This window comes from Zootoca vivipara, chromosome 15 (genome assembly GCF_963506605.1).
Source record: "Zootoca vivipara chromosome 15, rZooViv1.1, whole genome shotgun sequence".
In the NCBI taxonomy this organism is placed as follows: domain Eukaryota; kingdom Metazoa; phylum Chordata; class Lepidosauria; order Squamata; family Lacertidae; genus Zootoca; species Zootoca vivipara.
The window spans coordinates 9,027,487-9,047,611 of NC_083290.1; the positions used below are offsets into that span (position 1 = coordinate 9,027,487).

At 49.7% G+C, this 20,125-nt stretch overlaps 1 protein-coding gene across 1 annotated transcript in view; it reads right to left on the reverse strand.

Annotated features, from left to right (window-relative positions):
* Window positions 1-14,027, reverse strand: part of MNT (MAX network transcriptional repressor) — a 56,914-nt gene extending 42,887 nt beyond the window's left edge. Inside the window, exon 1 of the mRNA XM_035139355.2 lies at window positions 13,677-14,027. Within this exon, the coding sequence (XP_034995246.1) occupies window positions 13,677-13,749 (73 nt within the window). The 5' untranslated portion in view covers window positions 13,750-14,027. The remainder of the gene's footprint in view (window positions 1-13,676) is intronic.
* Between the last annotated feature and the right edge of the window lie 6,098 nt (window positions 14,028-20,125).

Here is a 20,125-nt window from a genome sequence, read left to right on the forward strand (position 1 = left end):
AGGGGGGGGGAGAAAAAAAACCACAGTCATTATTGACAGACATTTGTTCCTGCAGAGCAAGGGTCTCCGTGTTATAACATACTGTATTTTTCCGTGTATAAGATGCCCCCTCTTTTCTGGGACTCCAAATTGAGAAAACGGGGGAAAATTGTATCCATGTATAAGACGACCCCTATTTTTAAGATTAATTTTTCAAGAAAATAACCCAGTCTTATACAGTCATAGCTCACTGGAAGGACAGATCGTGAAGCTGGAGGCTCCAATACTTTGGCCACTTCATGAGAAGAGAAGAATCCTTGGAAAAGACCCTGATGTTGGGGAAGATTGAGGGCACTAGGAGAAGGGGACGTCAGAGGACAAGATGGTTGGACAGTGTTCTCGAAGCTACGAACATGAGTTTGACCAAACTGCGGGAGGCAGTGCAAGACAGGAGTGCCTGGCGTGCTATGGTCCATGGGGTCACGAAGAGTCGGACACGACTAAACGACTAAACAACAACAACAATACAGTCATACCTCAGGTTACAGCCACTTCAGGCTGCGACTTTTCGGGTTGCGCTCTGCGCCAAAACCGGAAGTACCGGAACGATACTCCCCACATCTCCCTGGCTTCCCCCTGCCCCATCTTGTGGGTGCCTCTGAGAAGAGAAATCATTCCCCTTTTCTCTAACCCTTGCCTGAAACCCTGGGGAGCTGCTGCCGGTCAGTGCAGACAATACTGAGCTAGAAGGACCAATAGTCTGACTCAATTATCCTAGAGCAGCCAGAACACTCTGCATAAGCTCGGAGGTATTCATTGCGACTCCTTTAGACCCGAAGCCTGATGGAAGTCGGCCAGGCTCTGCCTCACAGCCATTTCGTTTCTTTCTTTTTCGTTCTCCTGACAGGGAAAACAGACCAGTGAAACCAGTTCCCCTTGCTGCCGCGGAATCCAGTTCAGCCTGGCAGCTTTCTCGGCGGCCTCCATTGGCCTGCCATGTGTTTCGACAATGCACTGTTTGAACTCGATAAATGAGATTTGGGTGTCCTCGCTAGGGCTGGGCAATGTCGGGTTTTCAACATCAACGGTTGGCGATATACCGCGGGTGTTGAAAAAAGCTGTGTTGGCCCCACCCAGCAAGATGCCGGGGAAACTGCCACAGCTCTCAGCTTTTACCCCAGCGCCTCAGGTGCGAGTCCCCTGCCGATATATCAATATATCGCCTAAGCCTAGTGCTCGCCTTGCCAAATAAAACCATGCATTTGAAGAGATTTATAACCCCCTTTCCCATCTCTGCACACCCACGAGGCAGCTTTAAACAATATAAAACAGTACAATTAAATACTTAACAGCTAAAGCATAAAAACACAAACAGCAGTTAAGAAATACGCACCAAAGGCAGACAGGAGACAAGGGCGGGGGGTTATCGGGTGTCCCCAAAAGCCCTCTGATTTAAGAGTCTCAGGCCCCAGCTGCATTATACATTGGAAGCAGTATTATACCAGTTTTTAAGCGGTTAACAAAGAAGCCTGGGAACTGTAGTTTCTAAAGGGTGTCGAGACTTGTTAGGGGACCCAGCTAATCCCCCAAGAAAGCTATAATTCCCAGAGATCCCTTGGCAGAGGGGCTGTTAAAAACCACTTGGGGAATTGTAGCTCTGTGAGGGGAAAAGGGTGTCTTCCTAACTCCTCTCTTCCTAACACCCTTAATAAACTACAGTTCCCAATATTTTTTTGGGGGGGGGAGCCATGATATGAAGCCACTTCAAAAGCAAAGTGCAGATGGCACAAACGTTTGAAATGGCTAGACCAGGGGTCCCCAAACTAAGGCCCGGGGGCCGGATGCGGCCCAATAGCCTTCTAAATCCGGCCCGCGGACGGTCCAGAAATCAGCATGTTTTTACATGAGTAGAATGTGTCCCTTTTATTTAAAATGCATTTCTGGGTTATCTGTGGGGTACAGAAATTCGTTCATTTTTTTTCTTCCAAAATATAGTCCAAGGTCTGAGGGACAGTGGACCGGCCCCCTGCTGAAAAAGTTTGCTGACCCCTGGGCCAGACCCATGCAACCACCCTGCCCTTCCTTCTGCAGCCAATTCTTTTTGCTGGGGGATAAGTCACAATATTATGGCGGACAAGAACCAAGCACTGCAGGATCAACCCCAATTCCAAGCAAGATGCCTCCAGGAAGCCAGAGAGAGAGGCTTATTGGGCGGGGGGGGGGACAGTAAACTCCCCCCACCCCAAGCTCAAGTTTCTCAATGCCTTTGCACAGAGCACAGCAATCGTCTCCCTTCGCTGGCCCCAGGAATATTTACGCAGCAGCTAAAAAAAACCAAAAAAAAAAAAACCACACACACACCACCTAGGAGAAAACAGGCCAGAGTTCTGGAGCAGGTGAGCCGAGAGAATTACTCAACCGCAAGAGGCTGCGGAAAAAGCTCCCTCTCCCTCGAAAACACCGGGAAGGGGGGGGGAACCAGCCCCCAAGCACGTGTCTGCCTGCTGTGCACTTTAGAAGACAACACGGCAGGTCAGCTGGGTGGCAGCCAAGCGGCAGAGAACTTCCCTCGCCCATGACGCACCACGTCACCACCACCGGGAACGGCCCAAAGACCTCATGATGTAGTCGCATGCAGTATCTGCAGTACAGGATGCCAGCTTCTGGGGCGGGGAGGGAGAAAGGGGGGGTGCGGATTCCAGCAGCCGAACTCTCAAGTCGCCACGCTGTTTGCAGGATAACGCAACTGCATCAGGCGAGTCGGGAAGAACGCAGCAAAACTGACCCAAAGCTCCGATTCTGCAGTGTTGCACGCTTTGCTCAGGGGCGTTACGCAAGCCCCGGGTGCATTTTGGCTCAATGGATCCAAGGAGCCCCGACCTTTAAACTGAGGTTACGGTCACCACAACAGAATGTCAAGGCACCATCCCCTTCCCACACATACAGATGCGAATCCTGCTCCAACAGAAGACCTTCCTCTGTCACCTTAAGGACTAGGAGTGTCAACTCTCAGGGTAGCAGGTGGCACTGGTGGAAGGGTTCTTCGAAGCTAGACAAAATTCCCAGAAATCTTGAGCCCCATGCTTCCTCAGTTAATCCCTACAACGACCCTATGAGGTAGGTTAAGAGGCTGGGACTGACTCCAAGCTTCAGGGCGGAGTGGGGATTCGAACCCTGATCTCCCAGGTCCTAGTCTGACACTCTAGCCCAGGCATTCCCAAACTGCGGCCCTCCAGATGTTTTGGCCTACAACTCCCATGATCCCCAGCTAAGAGGACCAGTGGTCAGGGATGATGGGAATTGTAGTCCAAAACATCTGGAGGGCCAAAGTTTGGGGATGCCTGCTCTAACCCCTACACCCCACTTGCTTCCTAGAGTACTTCTGCTATGGGGCAGCTCTATAAATTAAGTAGGCGAATAAATATGGGGGAAAGCAAAATGCCACTTTGCTTCCCTTGAAGCTTGGATTTGTTTTATCCTGGATTATTTTGACGTTTTAAAGTGTTGCAAAGCACTTTGGTATTTTTTTCCTTTAAAATATAAAGTGGTATAGAAATTAAATGAAGAATAACAACAATAAATCTCACAGGGGGGCGGGAATGGCGCCTTGACATTCTGTTGTGGTGACCATAACCTGAGTTTAAACTGCCATTTGGCGATTAGCTTATATATCTGAGTTTCTAACACTTCATAGTGGTAGGGAGTGACAATTTTAACCTGGCCAAGAATGAAACAAGGGCTGTATGAATACCATATATTTAAAGCACACCGTCCATCGGGCAAAAAAAGAATTGTGGGAATTGTAGTTTACCGCAGCACCCTTAAGAAACTATAATTCCCGTGATTATTATATTTTTTTTTTGAGGGGGTGCTTTAAAAGTATGATCTGTACGCAGCTCAGGTCACGGTGGAGGGTTCCCTTCCTCGAGGAAACGGAGGAGCCACAGACAGGAAGGGAAGTTTTTGGAGCATGACCACTGCGATATGTCTTCTACCTGTGGCTCCAGGGCAGGCACCCCCAAACTGCAGCCCTCCAGATGTTTCTGGCCTACAACTCCCATGATCCCTAGCTAACAGGACCAGTGGTTGGGGAAGATGGGAATTGTAGTCCAAAACATCTGGAGGGCCGAAGTTTGGGGATGCCTGCTCTAGGGATCTATCTTAGCCGCAGGGGTGACTCACACCTGCCCAGCTGGGTGGGGAGTTCAGGTAGGCGTCACCTGACCTAGATGGAGGCTTGTACCCACTGAGTCAGCTCCTATTCCAAAACTTTCTTCCCACTTCCTGTTACATAAACATACCCAAAGAGTTACGCCAGACGTCACAAAGTCGCATGCCATGGCCAGCTCAACAGGTGGCTACCACAGGTCAACCTACGGGCAATGGCGCCACTTATGGGGAAGAAGCCATGGGGTCCCCTCGACAGAACGGAGCATGGGAGCTCTGCAATGCAGCCAGGCTGCCTTAGCACATGTGGAAGCGAGGGAAGAAACGCACACCTGTAAAAGACAGGATCCCCCTCTCACCTGGTCAGAACATACAAGGCCAAGGCAGTGCTAGAAACTCAGGTTATCTAATCCAATTGCTGGGCTAGAAAAATAAATAAAAACTCCAGTATACAGATGCACGCCACATGCTCTTAAAATTAGAAAAGCAAGACCCAGAGGCTAGTGCTTGGGATACGGAGCTGGTTTCAGCACCTCTTCAGCTGCAGGTTTCATAGCCTTGAGCATCAGTCATCCCAATCTGGCAAATGGGTACGCTGGTCAGTATCGCTTATCCACAATATGATGAATCCCAGGGGAGGCTATAAAACACTGTCGTGAGGCACCCCCTTGGTATCACTGAAGGGCTAAGCCAGGAGTCCCTTCCAGATGTCTAAAACTACCTGTCATCTATATTCTGAGCAGGGTGACTGCTCCTGCTCAGGCTGCACAGAGATAGCAATTTGGTTCCGGAAATTCATTCCGAATGTGCAGATAAAATATAACTGATAGAATTCTACAGGACGGGGTACTAGTGTGTGAAAACAGTGTCCAGATCCAATGATCCCCAGATGGTGGAGATGTCAGGTGCCATCCTGCCACCCAGACATCTCCACTTGGTTGCAAGTGGTTGGATGCCAGGTGCAAAATGGCGCCTGGCGCCTGGCTAATTTCAAACACTGCTCTGGAACCTCGGAGCACAGGTTCATCCTTGAATCAGGGAAGTGCAACATAGATAACCATCACTTTACAGCTTGGGGAGATGGAAGACTGACAGCAAAACCATTCGCGCCACCGTCCCCCCCCCGCTTCGTTTCCCACTGATCGAGCGGCCCCCGTGCGGCCCCCAGCTCTGCCAGCCAGTTTGTCTGGGTTTTGCCTCAGCTACGGTAGGCGGGGGCCCCAGAACTGAGGAACAATCTCTGCTTTGAAACAGATTTCAAGGGAGAAGCTTTGAAACACCCAGAAGCGTAGTTGGGACATTGGCCTCCAACCATCAAAAAGGAAAACAGAAAAGCACACACAAAGGTGACCTCAGGTGTGACTAGTTTTCCCAAGTAGGTGACTTGCTTCCCTGTAATCCTTGCCAATGAAAGGTTGTTGTATTCTTTCCCAACTTCCTTGAAAGGTAGGCCGGTGTAGCCTCAGAACCACCCTAGGAGGCAAGTCAAGGAAGTAGTTACCAAAGGGAAAGAGCCCATTCTACAGATCCAACAACAGTAGAGACCTTATTTAAACCATTGTTTCCCAAGGGAGTCATTGTGATAACTGCAGAAGAGCCTACATTATCACTTGATGGCCTCAGCCAAAGGAGCTGAGTCTTTCGCCTCCAGCCATCCTCTTCCACGAATCTGCCCAGCCCCTTAACCTAGTGCCATTTAAGTCAATAGCCGTGACTGTGGCAGAAAATTCCCTAAGTTGATGATGCAATGAAGACAACATTTATATAGACGAATTCAGGTAACTGGGACACGAGTAGCAAACACTTTTAATTGTAGGGAAGCTGGGGGTGTATGGGGTGTTAAGGGAGGGGCAGTGCCTCTAACAGGGGACGTGTCGTGCTCCTTCTGGGGTACTTTGTCTGCCTTTGGTCCCCCCACCCTGCACTCAGCTCTCACCTGTGGCTCCTAAAAGATGTCAGCATGTGACAGCGGCCACACGGGGGAACGGCTTAGACTAAGCCAGGTGAAGGTAGCCGATGGGTCTCAAACCCTCGGTGAGTTATGGACTTCCCCTGCGTGCGAAGACGGGTGCTTCTACCTAGATTCTAAGTACCCCATCGAGGAGATGGAAAACCTTAAAACCTCCATTGTGCCTTGCGGGAAATCTTCAGGAGAAGAAAAGGCTAAGGAGTAAACGCTATGGAAAGCCAAAGTGGAGTCCCTAAGGCAGTTGGATGGCACCTCTTTCCGGCAACTCCTGCAGCCAAGCTAGTGCCAAACGTATTGCTCTGCTTTCCTTTGGACCACATCAGCCAGGACGAGAGGGGGGTCTTGTCGTCTGGGCAGCCCAGGACCTCCATACACACCAGCCAGGCTTGCACCCCAAGGGGATCATGTAACAATAATAATAATAATAATTCCAAGATGGCGGACTTAGGAGTCCTCCAAGGTTTGCAAAAAAGCTTTAGGAAGCACTTCACTCACACGCTGCAAGAATTTGTTACAGATCCCACCTGAATACTGCCGTCTCACTTCTCCCAGGCCTTGTGTAACTCAAACAGCACCATCCACAACTCCACCATCCTTCCTCTGCATAAGAGAGAGGTACTGGCAGACTCAGAGAAATGGCAAGATATGCAGGAGGACTAAAAAAGAAAAATAAATTGACCCTTGAGGGAAAACACCCGAAAACAGCCTAATGAGGACTGAGCATGCTCAACAATCAGTGTGTGTGTTTATGGGGATGAAGAGATAATGGGAACACTTAAGGGATTAAGTAACGGAATGGAGTTCTTGAAAGAGGGCATGGTCGGCCGAGTGCCACCCTGAACTGGCATGCACTCCACATTGCAACATTTTCTTGCAGGCTCCAGGTGGAATGTCTCTAACAATAGTTTATCCCAATGTTACCTCTCATGGGGTGAACTTGGGCCAGCCGCTGTCTCTCAGCCTACTAGCCTACCTCACAGGACTGTTGTGAAGATAAAATGAGGAAAGGAGAACAATGACTACCAGCTCGATCTCCTGGGAGGAAAGGCTGGATTCTAAAGGATGATGATGCAGCAACAACAACGACAACAACACAAGGTACGTGGAAAAAGAAGAATCTATCCTGCAGCTCTAAGGCTTCTTACTTTTTGCTGTTGTGGTTGAATTTCGATTTCCTTCTCATCCACCTTTCCTGGAGTGACTCACTGCTGAGACAATACGTTTCAGGCTACCTCCCATCAGATATGACACACACACACAAGACACAGACATTTGATCCTCTGCTGTGGTTGCAAAAGGTGTGCCCCCTCCCCTTTGCATTGGAGAGGCCTGCCACCCATGGCAAGCAACAGGAAGGCAAGGGAAGAAAACTAAAAAGGGGGGGGGAATTCCCCCAAGTCTTTTGGCAAGGGATTTCACATGGTGAGCAGGACTAAAGGCATCGCTTGAAGATTTAATCGCACCTGCACAAAGCAAGAGACCTTGAACCGCCCCTAACCCCACGTCACAGGGAAAAACCAATCCAGATTTCAGAAAAGCCAACACAGAGCTGTCAACACAGGTAAGGTGCTGGCGTTCCGTCCCATCGACGTGCAGGCCACTTTGCACTGAAGCCAAATTATCGGCTCCCTGCCCCAAGGAGCTTGCAAAGTAGAAATCGCCCAAGTGTGTGTGTGTGTGTGAGAGAGAGAGAGAGAGAGAGAGAGAGGAACCATGGACAGAGACACATGGAGCCTCCTTAAAAAAACAAAACACACACACACACCATAAAAACAATCCCAGTACAGAGGCAAAGATCTCCATGCAACAGGCTTGTTTTCAGCGGGTGAAAAGACAGCCGAGAGGGTGTAGGGTTTAATATTTAATGGAAGTGCATTCCAGAGGGCAGGTGCCAGGACACTGAAGACCCGATTGCAATATTGTGTGGAATGCACCTGATTAAGATGGTATATGCCAGAGGCCCCCCCCCCCCGTCTGCAAAGCACAGGGATCAACAGGATAAAACAGCAGGTGAGACCATATTTCAGGTATCCGGATCCCAAGCTCTAGGGGACTTTATACGCCGAAACCAGCACCTTGAGCCTAGCCAAGCAGGCTTGGGAGGGCAACAAGCGGGTCCTCCCTCTTGCGGACAGGTGTCACTGCTTCGGCCATATAAGCAATAACGGTCAAGAGAACTGAAATAGATTCAGAAGGTGGTTTAATCATGCTAAGCCAGACACAAAAAGGCCCAGAAATATAACTGCACTTAAGTAGTAACTGGCTCAGTCGGCAGTGTGAGAGACTCTTAAATCTCAGGGTCGTGGGATCGAGTCCCACATTGGGTGAAAGATTCCTGCATTGCAGGAGTTGGACTAGAGGACCCTTGTGGCCGCTTCCAACTCTACAATTCTAGGACTCTATGGAATTATTGTACGTCAGATTGGAGAACACCCATCTCCTATCCTGCCAGTTGCTCAGGCCCCAACACCCTGCTAGGGACCATAAGGTGCCTTTTCTTCTGTTCTGCCCCACCTTAATTATTTTCCTGGTCCAGGACGTCAAGCAGTGCTTAGCAGCCAGATCTAGTCCGCGTTTTGATTTCCCACAATGCTCCTGATGTTAAGTGTTGCTCAAGGGCATTGCGGGAAACCAAAGGGGGACCTAGACACAGCCGTCTCGCGCTGTTTCAGGAGCCACTCAGAGGAGTGGGGCCAGCCAGAGAACACTTTGCCTAGCTCCCTCCCACCAAACCTGGAGCCAGTCCAAAGATTTAAGGGCCTCTTCTAACCCAGAATCTTGCCTGCCACATGCAGCGGCCAGCTAGCAGCGTTAGAAACTCAGCTACGTAAGCTAGGCGCCAAATGGCTCTTTAAACCAAGGTTGCAGTCGCCAAAAAAAGGAACGTCTAGTTGCCATTTTGGGGCGAGATGGCTCTCAAAAGTTTTATTGGCCTGTGACTGATTCTCAGTTAAACATCTAGCTAGCTCATACGGCAACCTTGAGCTGGGTTAAGAAGTTTAAGAACATAAAGAAGAAACGCCACGTGATCCAGGGACAGTCCACACACACATATATATAGTGGCCTATTCCGAACTCTTTTTCTTAATGGCGACACAGACCATTCACTAACGGAAGAATGTTCTTCACAACTGTGAGGCAGGATAAGTGAAGGCAAGATGCAACAATTAACTATAACGTTTTTTGCTGCTTTGGGTAATCCACAAAAACAGGGCAGGGACTCAACGATGCCCCTTTCTGGTTTCCAGAAGCACACCGCCCAACCACGGAGGATGCACAATACATGGCCCAGGTGCAGGCAACCTTTGACTGTCCAGCATGGCCAGGGATGATGGGAATTGTAGTCCAGGAACACGTGGAGGTTCCCCACAGCTCACCTAGGCTTATCCACGGAACTGTCTCCAAGACACGGCCACTGTTGCTCTGTCCCTAGCTGTCGCTCTTCCCCTGCCCACCCACGAGATGTGGATTGAAAACCAGACTTTAGCACGGCATACTAAATCTCAGATATTGCCCCCACCCCACCCCGCTATTATGACTATTGGTTAATAAGGGTAGCTGATGGGTCTCAAACCCTGTGCAAGTGAAGACATGCTCCGGAGGAGACCAATTGTGGGTCCAACGGCCAAGAAGGCGGTTTCTGCATGTGCTGTAGAAGGAAGTAAGATGGGGCTTGTCCACCTGGAAAGGTAGACCATCCAGGAGAATCTCCGTTGACTTGCAGGAAATCTTCGGGAGAAGAAAAGGCAAAGGAGGAAAAAACCCTACACAAATCTGGAGAAGAGTCCCCAAGATGGTTTAATGGCGCCTTGAAGGCCTCCTTTCAGCAACTCCTGCAGCCAAGTTTGTGCCAAACGCTTTGCTCTGCTTTTTTTGGACCCCATAAGTGAGGCCAAGAGGGAACTCTCTTCGTCTGAGCAACCCAGGACCTCCATGCACACTGCCCAGGCTTGCGCGCCAGGGAGGTCACTTCAGTGCTGCTAACGCAGCAGTTTGACTTCACCCCTGGAGGCGCACTCCATTGTCTCTCGAGACAGACAGATGCCAACAACAAGCTGGTTTTTTTTAATAAATGCAAGATATATCAGTGAGTTCTTAAGAGAAAAGCATGGCAAATTGTGTTCCAAGCGAGGAACCCATTTCATTAGGAAACAGGTACAACTGTGGTCACCCACCCACAGGCCAACATGCCTCCACGATGTTGCTTACTGAGCTATGAGCCATATGTAAATTTTCAAAATCAAAGCTGTGGATTAAAAAAACCGGGAAAGGGTGAGTAGGAAGGAGATGATAGAGTAGCTACATGATGGGTCTCAGACCTGCCCTACATACATAGCAGCAGTTTCTGTGCACTCTGGCTTCCGTCACGGTGCTCCGTTGCGCCAGAAGCAGTTGAGTCACGCTGGCCACATGACCCAGAAAGCTGTCTGTGGACAAATGCTAGTTCCCTTGGCCTGAAAGGCAAGATGAGCACAGCACCCCATAGTCGCCTTTGACTAGACTTAACCGTCCAGGGGTCCTTTACCTTTTTACACAGCAGCAATACCAATGTAGTATTATGACTCTGTAGCATACCCTGTTTCTCATATTTTAAGACATACCCATAAAATAAGCCATAGCAGGATTTTTAAGCATTCAAGGAATATAAGCCATACCCCGAAAATAAAACATAGTGATAGGCGCAGCAGCAATGCCGGCCGCAGCAGGAGGAGGAGGAAAAAAATAAGACATCCCTTGAAAATAAGCCATAGTGTGTTTCTTTGAGGAAAAAATAAATATAAGACATGTCTTATAATATGAGAAACACGGTAGTACAAATTCTTGTTGGCTTGCATGTCTGAAGCTGTTGTTACTTCAAGCCAATCGGAGACAGATAAGAGATCTGGGTTAAAAAAAAGGAAGGAGAGATTCCCCCCTAAATGCACCTAACTTTTATTTATCAAACAATATTTAAATTATTCTACAGCACAGTCCACATGCCTGGGGCTGATTGCAGGGACATGGCTGTTGTTTGCTACAAGCCATAAACAGATAGTTGAAGGAGATCTGGATTAAAAGTCTATTTATGACCCCTAACAGTACAAAGCTATATCCATGCAAGCAGTTCAGAGTGTGCGCAGTGCTATAAAGCATAATGAAGATTAATAGGATGTAGGTCGGGAAGATCCCAGACTCGGCATCCCTCACCACGACTATTTTTAATCCAGAGCTCTCCTCCTTTCAGAATACAGTAGAAAGCAGCATGCTGGGTTCCCCCCCCCCCCAACGGATCTTCACCAAATTAATTTTCATTGTTAATATTCCCAAATTCTATGTTGTCATTCCACGGAGCACAGCCCGGAGCTCTGAGCTGCCTACATGGTGAAAACAGCAGGTCCTTACCACGAGCCCCGAATGCAAACAATTGAAACAAGAGGTCTGGAGGAGTTTTTAAATCTGTTATTCAGATTTTTCCTGCATGCCATTTCACATCACCCTCGTTATCATCATCACCAACGTTCCTGCAGCACAAACAAGTGAGGGCAGGCCCTCCCCACCACCCTCGTGTACGCACAAGCGCGCGAACGAGAGCGCGCGCACACGCGCATAGTTGCAAGAATGAAAGCGCGCATCCAAGCAGCAGCGGCAGCAACGCCACCAGAGAGGGAGTGTCCCCGGCGCACGTGGTCGAGGGCAGGGCCTTGACACGTCACCCGTTCCCCGCTAGCCAATGGAACGGGCCTGGAACGCAGAGCAAACACGCAACGTTCCAAACCTGGGGGAGGGGGAAGAGAAAGGAGGTGGGGAAGAAAATTAAAAAAAGATACAAGCGACGCCAACGTTCCATTGTGCACTTAGATCTCGACCACGCGCTAACGCAGCATATCTCCGGAATTTTAATTTTGTGCGTGTAGCGTGTGTGTATGCGGGGCGGAGGGGATCGCTTCCTCCCGCATGCAGCAACAGCCCTTTCTGGATCTCTCCCAGCAGATTTCCCAATTAGGGGAGCGGCGCATCATCAGACGAAAGAGGCGGAAATAGTTTTTTTAAAAGTGCATCATATGACACCCCCTCCCTCCCTCGCCTTAAGATCGGGAGCGCAAACAGCCCCGCCACCGCCCTGGAAAAGCCTCCGCCGAGCACGAGAAGGAAACGCTCCCCCCCAAAAAAGGAAACCCAACAGATTCAATGAATAACTGCTCCTGATGATAAATCAGGAAGCATCGTCGAAAAAAACAGAACAGGTTCTGTTTTGTCACGGGGAGGCAGCAGGGAGGAAAGGTTCCTCTCTCTCTTTTTCTATTACGTTTTTTTTTTTTTTGGCGCATAACTACATGACATCGTAACCCACCCTCTGATCCAGACCGCCTCTTAAAAGCCTGCGCGCGCCTCCTTGCATTCACTATGCGCCTTAGAAAGTTTAAGAAGGAAATAATTAAAACCGTATGAAAAGGACGGATCGCTGCCGGATGCATGAATGAAGAACCGCAAGGGCAGGCAGAGACCCAAGCATAATTAATTATGGCTATTACGTGGGCTGCATCGGTTAACTGCGTGCGTGTTGCAAAGGGTTGTTTTTCTTCCCAGCCCTCTGCAGGGCGGAAAGGGGTCAGGTAGTTTATTTTTGGGGGGTGGCAATAAACGCGAGCACGGGAATCGGAGAGAATCTGCCCATACGCAGGAAATGAATGGGCTGTATTTTTATTTTAGTATATACATACATGCATATCTCGGCTAGCATGTGTCAGCAAATTTAGAGCAAACGCAGAATGAAGCATTTAGACCACGTTGACAGGCTTCTCCCGCCCCCGGCTGTAATCCTAGACGCATTTACCTGGGAGTAAGTCCAATCTATCACAACGGGGCTTGCTTCTAAGGAGACATGTCCACAACGCGCCTGTTAAGCGAGGCAGCCTGCTTATCCTCACAACCGCAGCCTCGTTAGGCAATCTCTTATTTTTCTTAACCCGGTACAAAATTCTTTCCGCTCACCCCGCCCAAATGTTCATTAAAACAAAACAAAAAAAGGGACAGTTTGCAAAAACGGGAGGAGGAAGGGGGAAGGAGGGAGAACCCGACTAGAAACCCCCACTGAGGGAACCGACGAGAAATCAGAAGACCTGCTCATCATTGCAAAATCTGCGCTACGGAGGAGAAAGCAATAGCAATCATAACGCAGTGCAATTATTTTTATTTTGAAGCAAAGCGGGGAGGAAAAATTCACCTCCTTAACCCGCCAAAATAAATACGGTTGCTTCGGTTGGGGGGGAGCCCGAGGCGCTGTTTGCTCGGCGGCGAATCCGAGGGGACTTACTCCCGTGTCAAATGCACGCGCAAGGCTTGCAACCCGAGGCGAAAGCGCTGCAGCCCTGTGACAAGGGGGAGTGAAGTCCACGGGTTTCCGACGAAAAGCGGGTCGCCTCGCGCTGCAAAGTTGGTTTCTCTTCCAACAATAAAAAAGGGGGGGGGTAAGATAAACCCCACCGCGTGCATTAATTTTAATCATTCTGCGTTTCTTTCAAAAGGAGAGACAGAGATCTTAATTCTCACCACCAACAACACCCCCACCCCCCTGGCTTACCACGTGTTTTCTGTTGTTGCTGAGCTTGCCATTCTAGGTACCTGGCCGCTTCTAACAATGTCTCAATGCTCATTTCTCGGGGCTGCGTTTCAGCGGAGGATCCAAAGTCTTTGGGGATACTTTAAAAAAAAAAGTGGCGAAGGGAAATTCCACGCTGCCACCCCCGCGGCAGGATCCTTAATTTTAATGTCGGGGCTTGGTTCTTTTGCAAAGGGGGAAGAGGGAGGGGGGAGGAGGGAAAAAAAAATAAAGAAGCCGGAGCCAGCCAGGCGATCGCCCCCTCCGCCCCGAGCCCCTCTGCGAACCTTCCAGACAAGGAAAGGGCTTTGTAACAAGATGGCGATGTGTAACAGAAACACAACAAGAAAAAAAGGGACTGACACTGCCCTCAGCTACTATACGGAGAATTGCAGGCAAACCCCGGACTGGATTACAGCGCTTCGCCGGACGGGAGCGCGCCTGCTTGCTTTTCCTTTTGGTTTAATTTTTTTTTACAGGACGGGAGTTTCCGCTTAGACGTCTCTCTGCGCAGCATGGCACGATTTTTGAAAAAAACAAACACAAAGCCCTCTTCCTGGGCGGTGCCATTCCAGGCTGCACGTGGAGGCGGGCATGCTCGGGTGCTTTCCTGCAGGCATTCTTTGCACGTAGAAAGCTAGAGTGTCGGGTTCAGCCTAACGCTGTGCTCCAATTATTTCTTTCACAGGGGCAGCCTTGATCGTATCAAGCCTGCACCTGCCCCCTGAAGTGTTAACTGCAATTACAATACACAAATACACACATCAGGCTGCATTTATAAATTTGGCCAATGGGGCTGCATAAGCACCATATATTGAAAGCACATTTAAAACACATGCCCAAGAATCCTGGGATCTGTAGGGAATCCACAATTCCCCTTAGAGAGCTACAATTCCCAGAGTCCCCTGAGAAGAGGATATGAATGTTAAACCATCCTGGGAGAGAAAGGAGGGTCTCCTAACAGCTCTCGGCACCCTTCACAAACGAAACCTCCCAGACAGGGCAGTCTCGAGCAGGTCGGGCGCCCTGGCGCTGAGATCGCTCCGGCGCCCCCGCCCTCACAGCGCGCAGCATGGCTTCCGCGCGGCTACGTGCACCCTGCACCACCAGGACTATACCTAGAGCCAGCCCTGCTCCCATAATTCCTTGGGGGAAGCCATAGTTGTTTCAAGTGGTATGATAGTACTTTAAATGTATAGTTCAAATAGGGCCTGAAAGTCAATAGTCAGCAAGAGGGAACACAATTGAACTTGCCTCTCATCCCAAAATTTGAGGCAGGCAACCTCCCCAGTTGACAGCTACTGTATATTTTATTAATGCATATAGCTTTTAAATACTGTTGATTGTATCCCTATTTTGATAACTCTGTTATGTCTCCTTCTTTTTAAAGACTGCTGATTTTATTGGCATTTTCTCATAAATATTCATAGTATTTTACATAAAGCGCTTAGATAGAGCTGTGTTTGTTTGGATTGAGCCACATATAAAGCTGGCTAGGCAACGTGATGATTTTTTTATTCTCCTTGTCTGCTAAATAGCCTTGGCAGGAAGCAATGGTTTGTGGGGCAACATGAAAGACAGGTTCCTGCAATGGGTTTTGTTGTGTCCACATATTTGCAATGCTAATTATTAATCCGTTAGGTGCTGTTTCATAATCCTTGGGCAATTTGGCCTATTAATAGGTATCAATAAACCTGCCCTTCTAACTACTGTATCTTTTTGTGGATGTCCCTTGATCGCAACTTCTGCTAGATTTCGCCCCGGATCACTGACCTGGCACAGAGGTCTCACTCATCATGGGAATCCGACCCAAACCAGACTCCTTGCAGCTGGTGAGAACAACTTTGTGTAGGCCATGCATACCAATGTAAGTATATAAGTAGATAAAGTAGGTATGTAAAGGTAAAAGACCCCTGGACGGTTAAAGGCAACTGTGGGGTGTGGCATGGCGCTCATCTTGCTTTTCAGGCCGAGGGAGCCGGCGTTTGTGCACAGACAGCTTTCCGGGTCATGTGGCCAGCATGACTAAACCGTTTCTGGTGCATGGAGGACTGTGATGAGTGCCAGAGCGCACGGAAACGCCATTTACCTTCCCGCCATAGCGGTACCTATTTATCTACTTGTGCCGGTGTGCTTTCAAATTGCTAGGTTGGCAGGAGCTGGGACAGAGCAACAGGAGCTCACTCACCCACGGGGATTCGAACCGCCGACCTTCCAATCAGCAAGCCCAAGAGGCTCAGTGGTTTAGACCACCATCTCATTCTTCTCCTGGAGAAGGTCCCGGCTTCAAACCCCGCCATCTCCAAGCAGGTCAGATAACAATCCCCTCCTTAAATCTCAGAGAGCTGCAGGTCAGTCAATGCAGTAAACCTACAATTTACATGCATGTTTGTGCACATTCAGCTTTACGCACGGGGCAAAATAAAAATTAAGAAGTGGGGTCATAAAGGAGGCAGCATTCTAGGATAAATGACTCTGGCAATCCTGCCTGCCATTGACCCCAACATGGTTTGACAACAGCTGATTTTGGCTTTTGGCATGATTCCCGGAAATGTAAGGTTTTGCACTTAGGCAGGAAGAACCAGATGCACAAATATAAGATGGGGGACACCAGGCTTACTAGCAGTACATGTGAAAATGATCTGGGGGTCTTGGTGGACCACAAGCTTAATGAGTCAACAGTGTGATGCAGCAGCAAAAAAAGTGAATGCTATTCTAGGCTGCATCAATAGAAGTATAGTGTCCAGATAAGGCAAGAAATAGGACCACTCCATTCTGCTTTGGTCAGACCACACCAGGAATTCTGTGTCTAATTCTGGGCACCACTGTTTAAGAAGGATGTTGACAAGCTGTAATGTGTGCCAAGGAGGGCAATCAAGATGATCAAGGGTCTGAAAAGTAAGCCTTATGAGGAATGGTTGCGGGAACTGGATATGTTTAGCCTGGAAAGGAGGAGACTGAGAAGAGTTATGATAGCCATCTTCAAATATCCGAATGGGTGTCACATGGAGGAGGGAGCACACTTGTTTTCTCCTGCTCTGGAGGGTAGGATTTGAACCATTGCAGGGGGTTGGACTAGATTACTCTTGGGGGTCCCTTACAAGTCTACAATTCTATGATTCTATGTACAGTACTGAGCTATGGGAACCTATGGTCTGACTCAGTACAGTATAAATCCTGTACAGTTGCACAGGTCTGCAGTGGGGGTGGCTGGGGGCTTCTGCAATTGCCAGCACTTTTGCAAGCTCGACTTCCTCCCCACTCTGTCGCAAATGAGGTGGTTGCTGTAGCTCCTCCTGCGGTTCCTCTTCCTCTTCGCCGCCTCCTTCCCCTCCACCACCATCCCGATTCCGACTCCCCCCCCCCCCGTTTAGACTCTGGCCCGGCGCTGCTTCCCTACTCCGCCGCCGGGTTTTCCGGGCGATCCTCCCCCCCGCAGTGCGTTCGCATGCTGCTGGAAGACGTCACCCGGGCTCCGGCCAATCGGCTCGCAGAACAACAAGGCATGGAGCAGCTCCACATGGGCACTCTGCTGCGTGTGTCTCCGACGGCGTCCTCTTTAAAGGGACAGAAGCCCCTTTCGGCCGGAGTCTCTCCCGGCGCTCCTTCTCCGGCGTCCTCCCACCCCTCCAGCGCGCGGGGAGGAGAGGGGCACGTGGTCACCCCCGGTGAACTCTGGCGGGGGAGGCTGCGCTTCCCTCTGCGTGCCAATGGGAGAGAGAGAGAGGGTTTTTCCTTCTCGCGCTGCCGCTGCTACAGGCAGCAAGAGGGAGCTGGAGCGCCCAGTGATAGGAGGCTGTGGAGGGGAGGCGTCCCCTCCTTGTCAGCGCCGCATCTCATCGCAGAGAGCTGCAGAATATGCCGCGCACGTTTCGTTTTGTTGCAAGAAATCCGCTCCTATTCTTGAAACCCAGGGCTTGCGCATTGGATGCGTATGGGGCCAAATAATGAGCTTTTTATATATACTGTATAATGAACTTATATATATACACACAGTATAATGAGCGTGTATGTATGTATGTATGTGTATGTATGGAGAGAGAGAGAGAGAGAGAGAGAGAGAGAGAAAACCCCACGGAGTACAAGGGAATTTGCTCCCAGGAAAGCCGGAGACGTCTGTAGGATTGCGCCTTCGTTGAATGCATGCCGTGTAAGGTAGATTGTAAGCTCCTGCGGGCAGGGACCTGATCAGTCTAATGCTGCTCTCTCTCTCTCTCTCTGTTTGTGTGTGCGTGTGTGTGTACTGTACTGTACTGTACTGTACTGTGTATATATGCAACAACAAAATAACCACAGAAAAATAATGTATTAATGTGAGAGAGGTATTTCCCCCACACTGGTATTGGGTAAGTGGATACCTCCAGGTCTATCTTTACGGCTGCAGCCCTGTACTGTACAACGTAGTTACCTGGCAGAAGGTCTCAAAGTTAATGGCGTTTGCTTATGAGTAGGATCTTTCCCATTGAATCTGTTCCTTCTGCTGTCCCTGATGAGCCTACCGGTAGGAAGGTACTTCAGACCACGGGTCTATGTAGTTTAGCATTGTCCACACTGACTAGCAGATCTCAGGCAAGGGTCTCTCTCTCTCCCCCCCCCCCCGTCCTACCTGGAGATGCCGGACTTTGAACCTCGGGCCTTCTGGGTGTGAAACGGTTGCCCCTTCACGGAGCCACAGACCTTACGTGGCAATCTATATATTTCATACTTGTTTTTATGGTTTCACATTGGGACGAGGGACCGAGTGCTGGGAGGGCTGTCTTGCAGGGGGTTGGACTAGATGGCCCCTGGGGATCCCTTTCAACTTATAGATTCTACGATCTCATACGGCCAGGGTTGCAAGGGCGGCTATGGCAAACTGCACAGTTACGGAAAGCCCTCCGCTTTCCTTCTTTTGCAACACTTGGAGGACCAGGCGGCGGGGGCGCGCGCGCACACACACACACACACACACACACACAGAGAGAGAGAGAGAGAGAGAGAGAGAGAGAGAGAGAGGAGGCAGGAGGCGTGGCTTGCCCCAATCATACCCACGTGGCTGACTCTGCGGGAGGCGGCGCTTCGCCCAACCCCGGGACCTATCTGGGACAATCTGTCTAGTCATGGCTGGTTGGGAGCATGGCGCGTTGCATTCTTAAAGGAGCCTCGCCCTATTTCCACCCAAAAATGGGAGGGGGGGAGGAGGAAGCACGTGAACCCGGAATGCGTGATAAGGCAGGCGGAGGAGGAGGAGAAGGAGGAATTATTTGGACAGCAAAACAGGAAAGGCTGCTGGGGACGCGCTTAGCAGCCGGGCGGAGGGAGGGAGGGAGGGAGGGAGGCACCGCCTGGGTCGCGCCTCCCTCCGATGGTGTCAGATGAGATCACATGCAGGCATGCGAGGCAGCCCCGGGCGGGAGCGAGCCTGGAGGAGGAGGCGGGGGAAGGGGCAGCGCGTGCGTGTTTTGCAGGATGAATGACAGCCGGAAGTCAGGCTGCAGAAATCGCACCCCGCCCCCGCGCCGAGCAAAGCTGACCTCGCTGGCTGGAGTTTCTGGTTTTCCTCTCCCGGGAGGAATGTTTCGCGCTACCCGTGATTCATTATTTCCCGACAAGATGCAAGCAGTCGCAAAGAATAAATGCAGACGTCCCGATCGGGATGCAACAGAGTTGAAAACAAACTCCCAACCAAATTCATAATAGGGTCCTGCAGTGAAGGTGCAAGAATGGAATCCAGAGTTTGCGCCTCCTTTTCTCTCATACTCATTGCTCTGTTTACCATCTAGCCCAGCCCAGGGGTAGTCAACCTTTTTATACCTACCACCCACTCATGCATCTTTCTTGATGGTAAAATTTCCTTACCGCCCACCAGTGCTCGATGGAAGGAGGATTCAGCTTGTGCCGTAGAACCCCCTACCCCCCACCTAGAATCCTGAGACGCCCACTAGTGGGCGGAAGGGACCAGGTTGACAACCTGATAAAAAGAGTGCTGGAGAATTCAAAAGTCTGCACATCACTAGCCGCAGCAAATGGGAGACCAACCTGCTCCCATCCATTGACCAACAAAGCAACAGCTTTTCCGGTGCTTGCTTTCCTCAGCCCTCCCCATGCCTTTTTCCTTTTGTATCTTGTTCTGTACAGTGCTTTAAAAATGCTAGGTGCTTAATAAGTATGATAGATAGATAGATAGATAGATAGATAGATAGATAGATAGATAGATAGATAGATAGATGATAGATAGATAGATAGGCAGGCAGGCAGGCCAATGCCCACATCAGCAGTCTGACTACTGTACCACGTTCTGCACCAGCTGGAATGATTGCTGGGAGAAGCAAAGGGAGAATAAATCTTCTTTTTTAAAAAATACATTTTATTAAATTCCCAATTAAACACATTTAAACAATAACAAAACAAACCACAAACACAACATAAACATAATAAACACAAAATTTTCC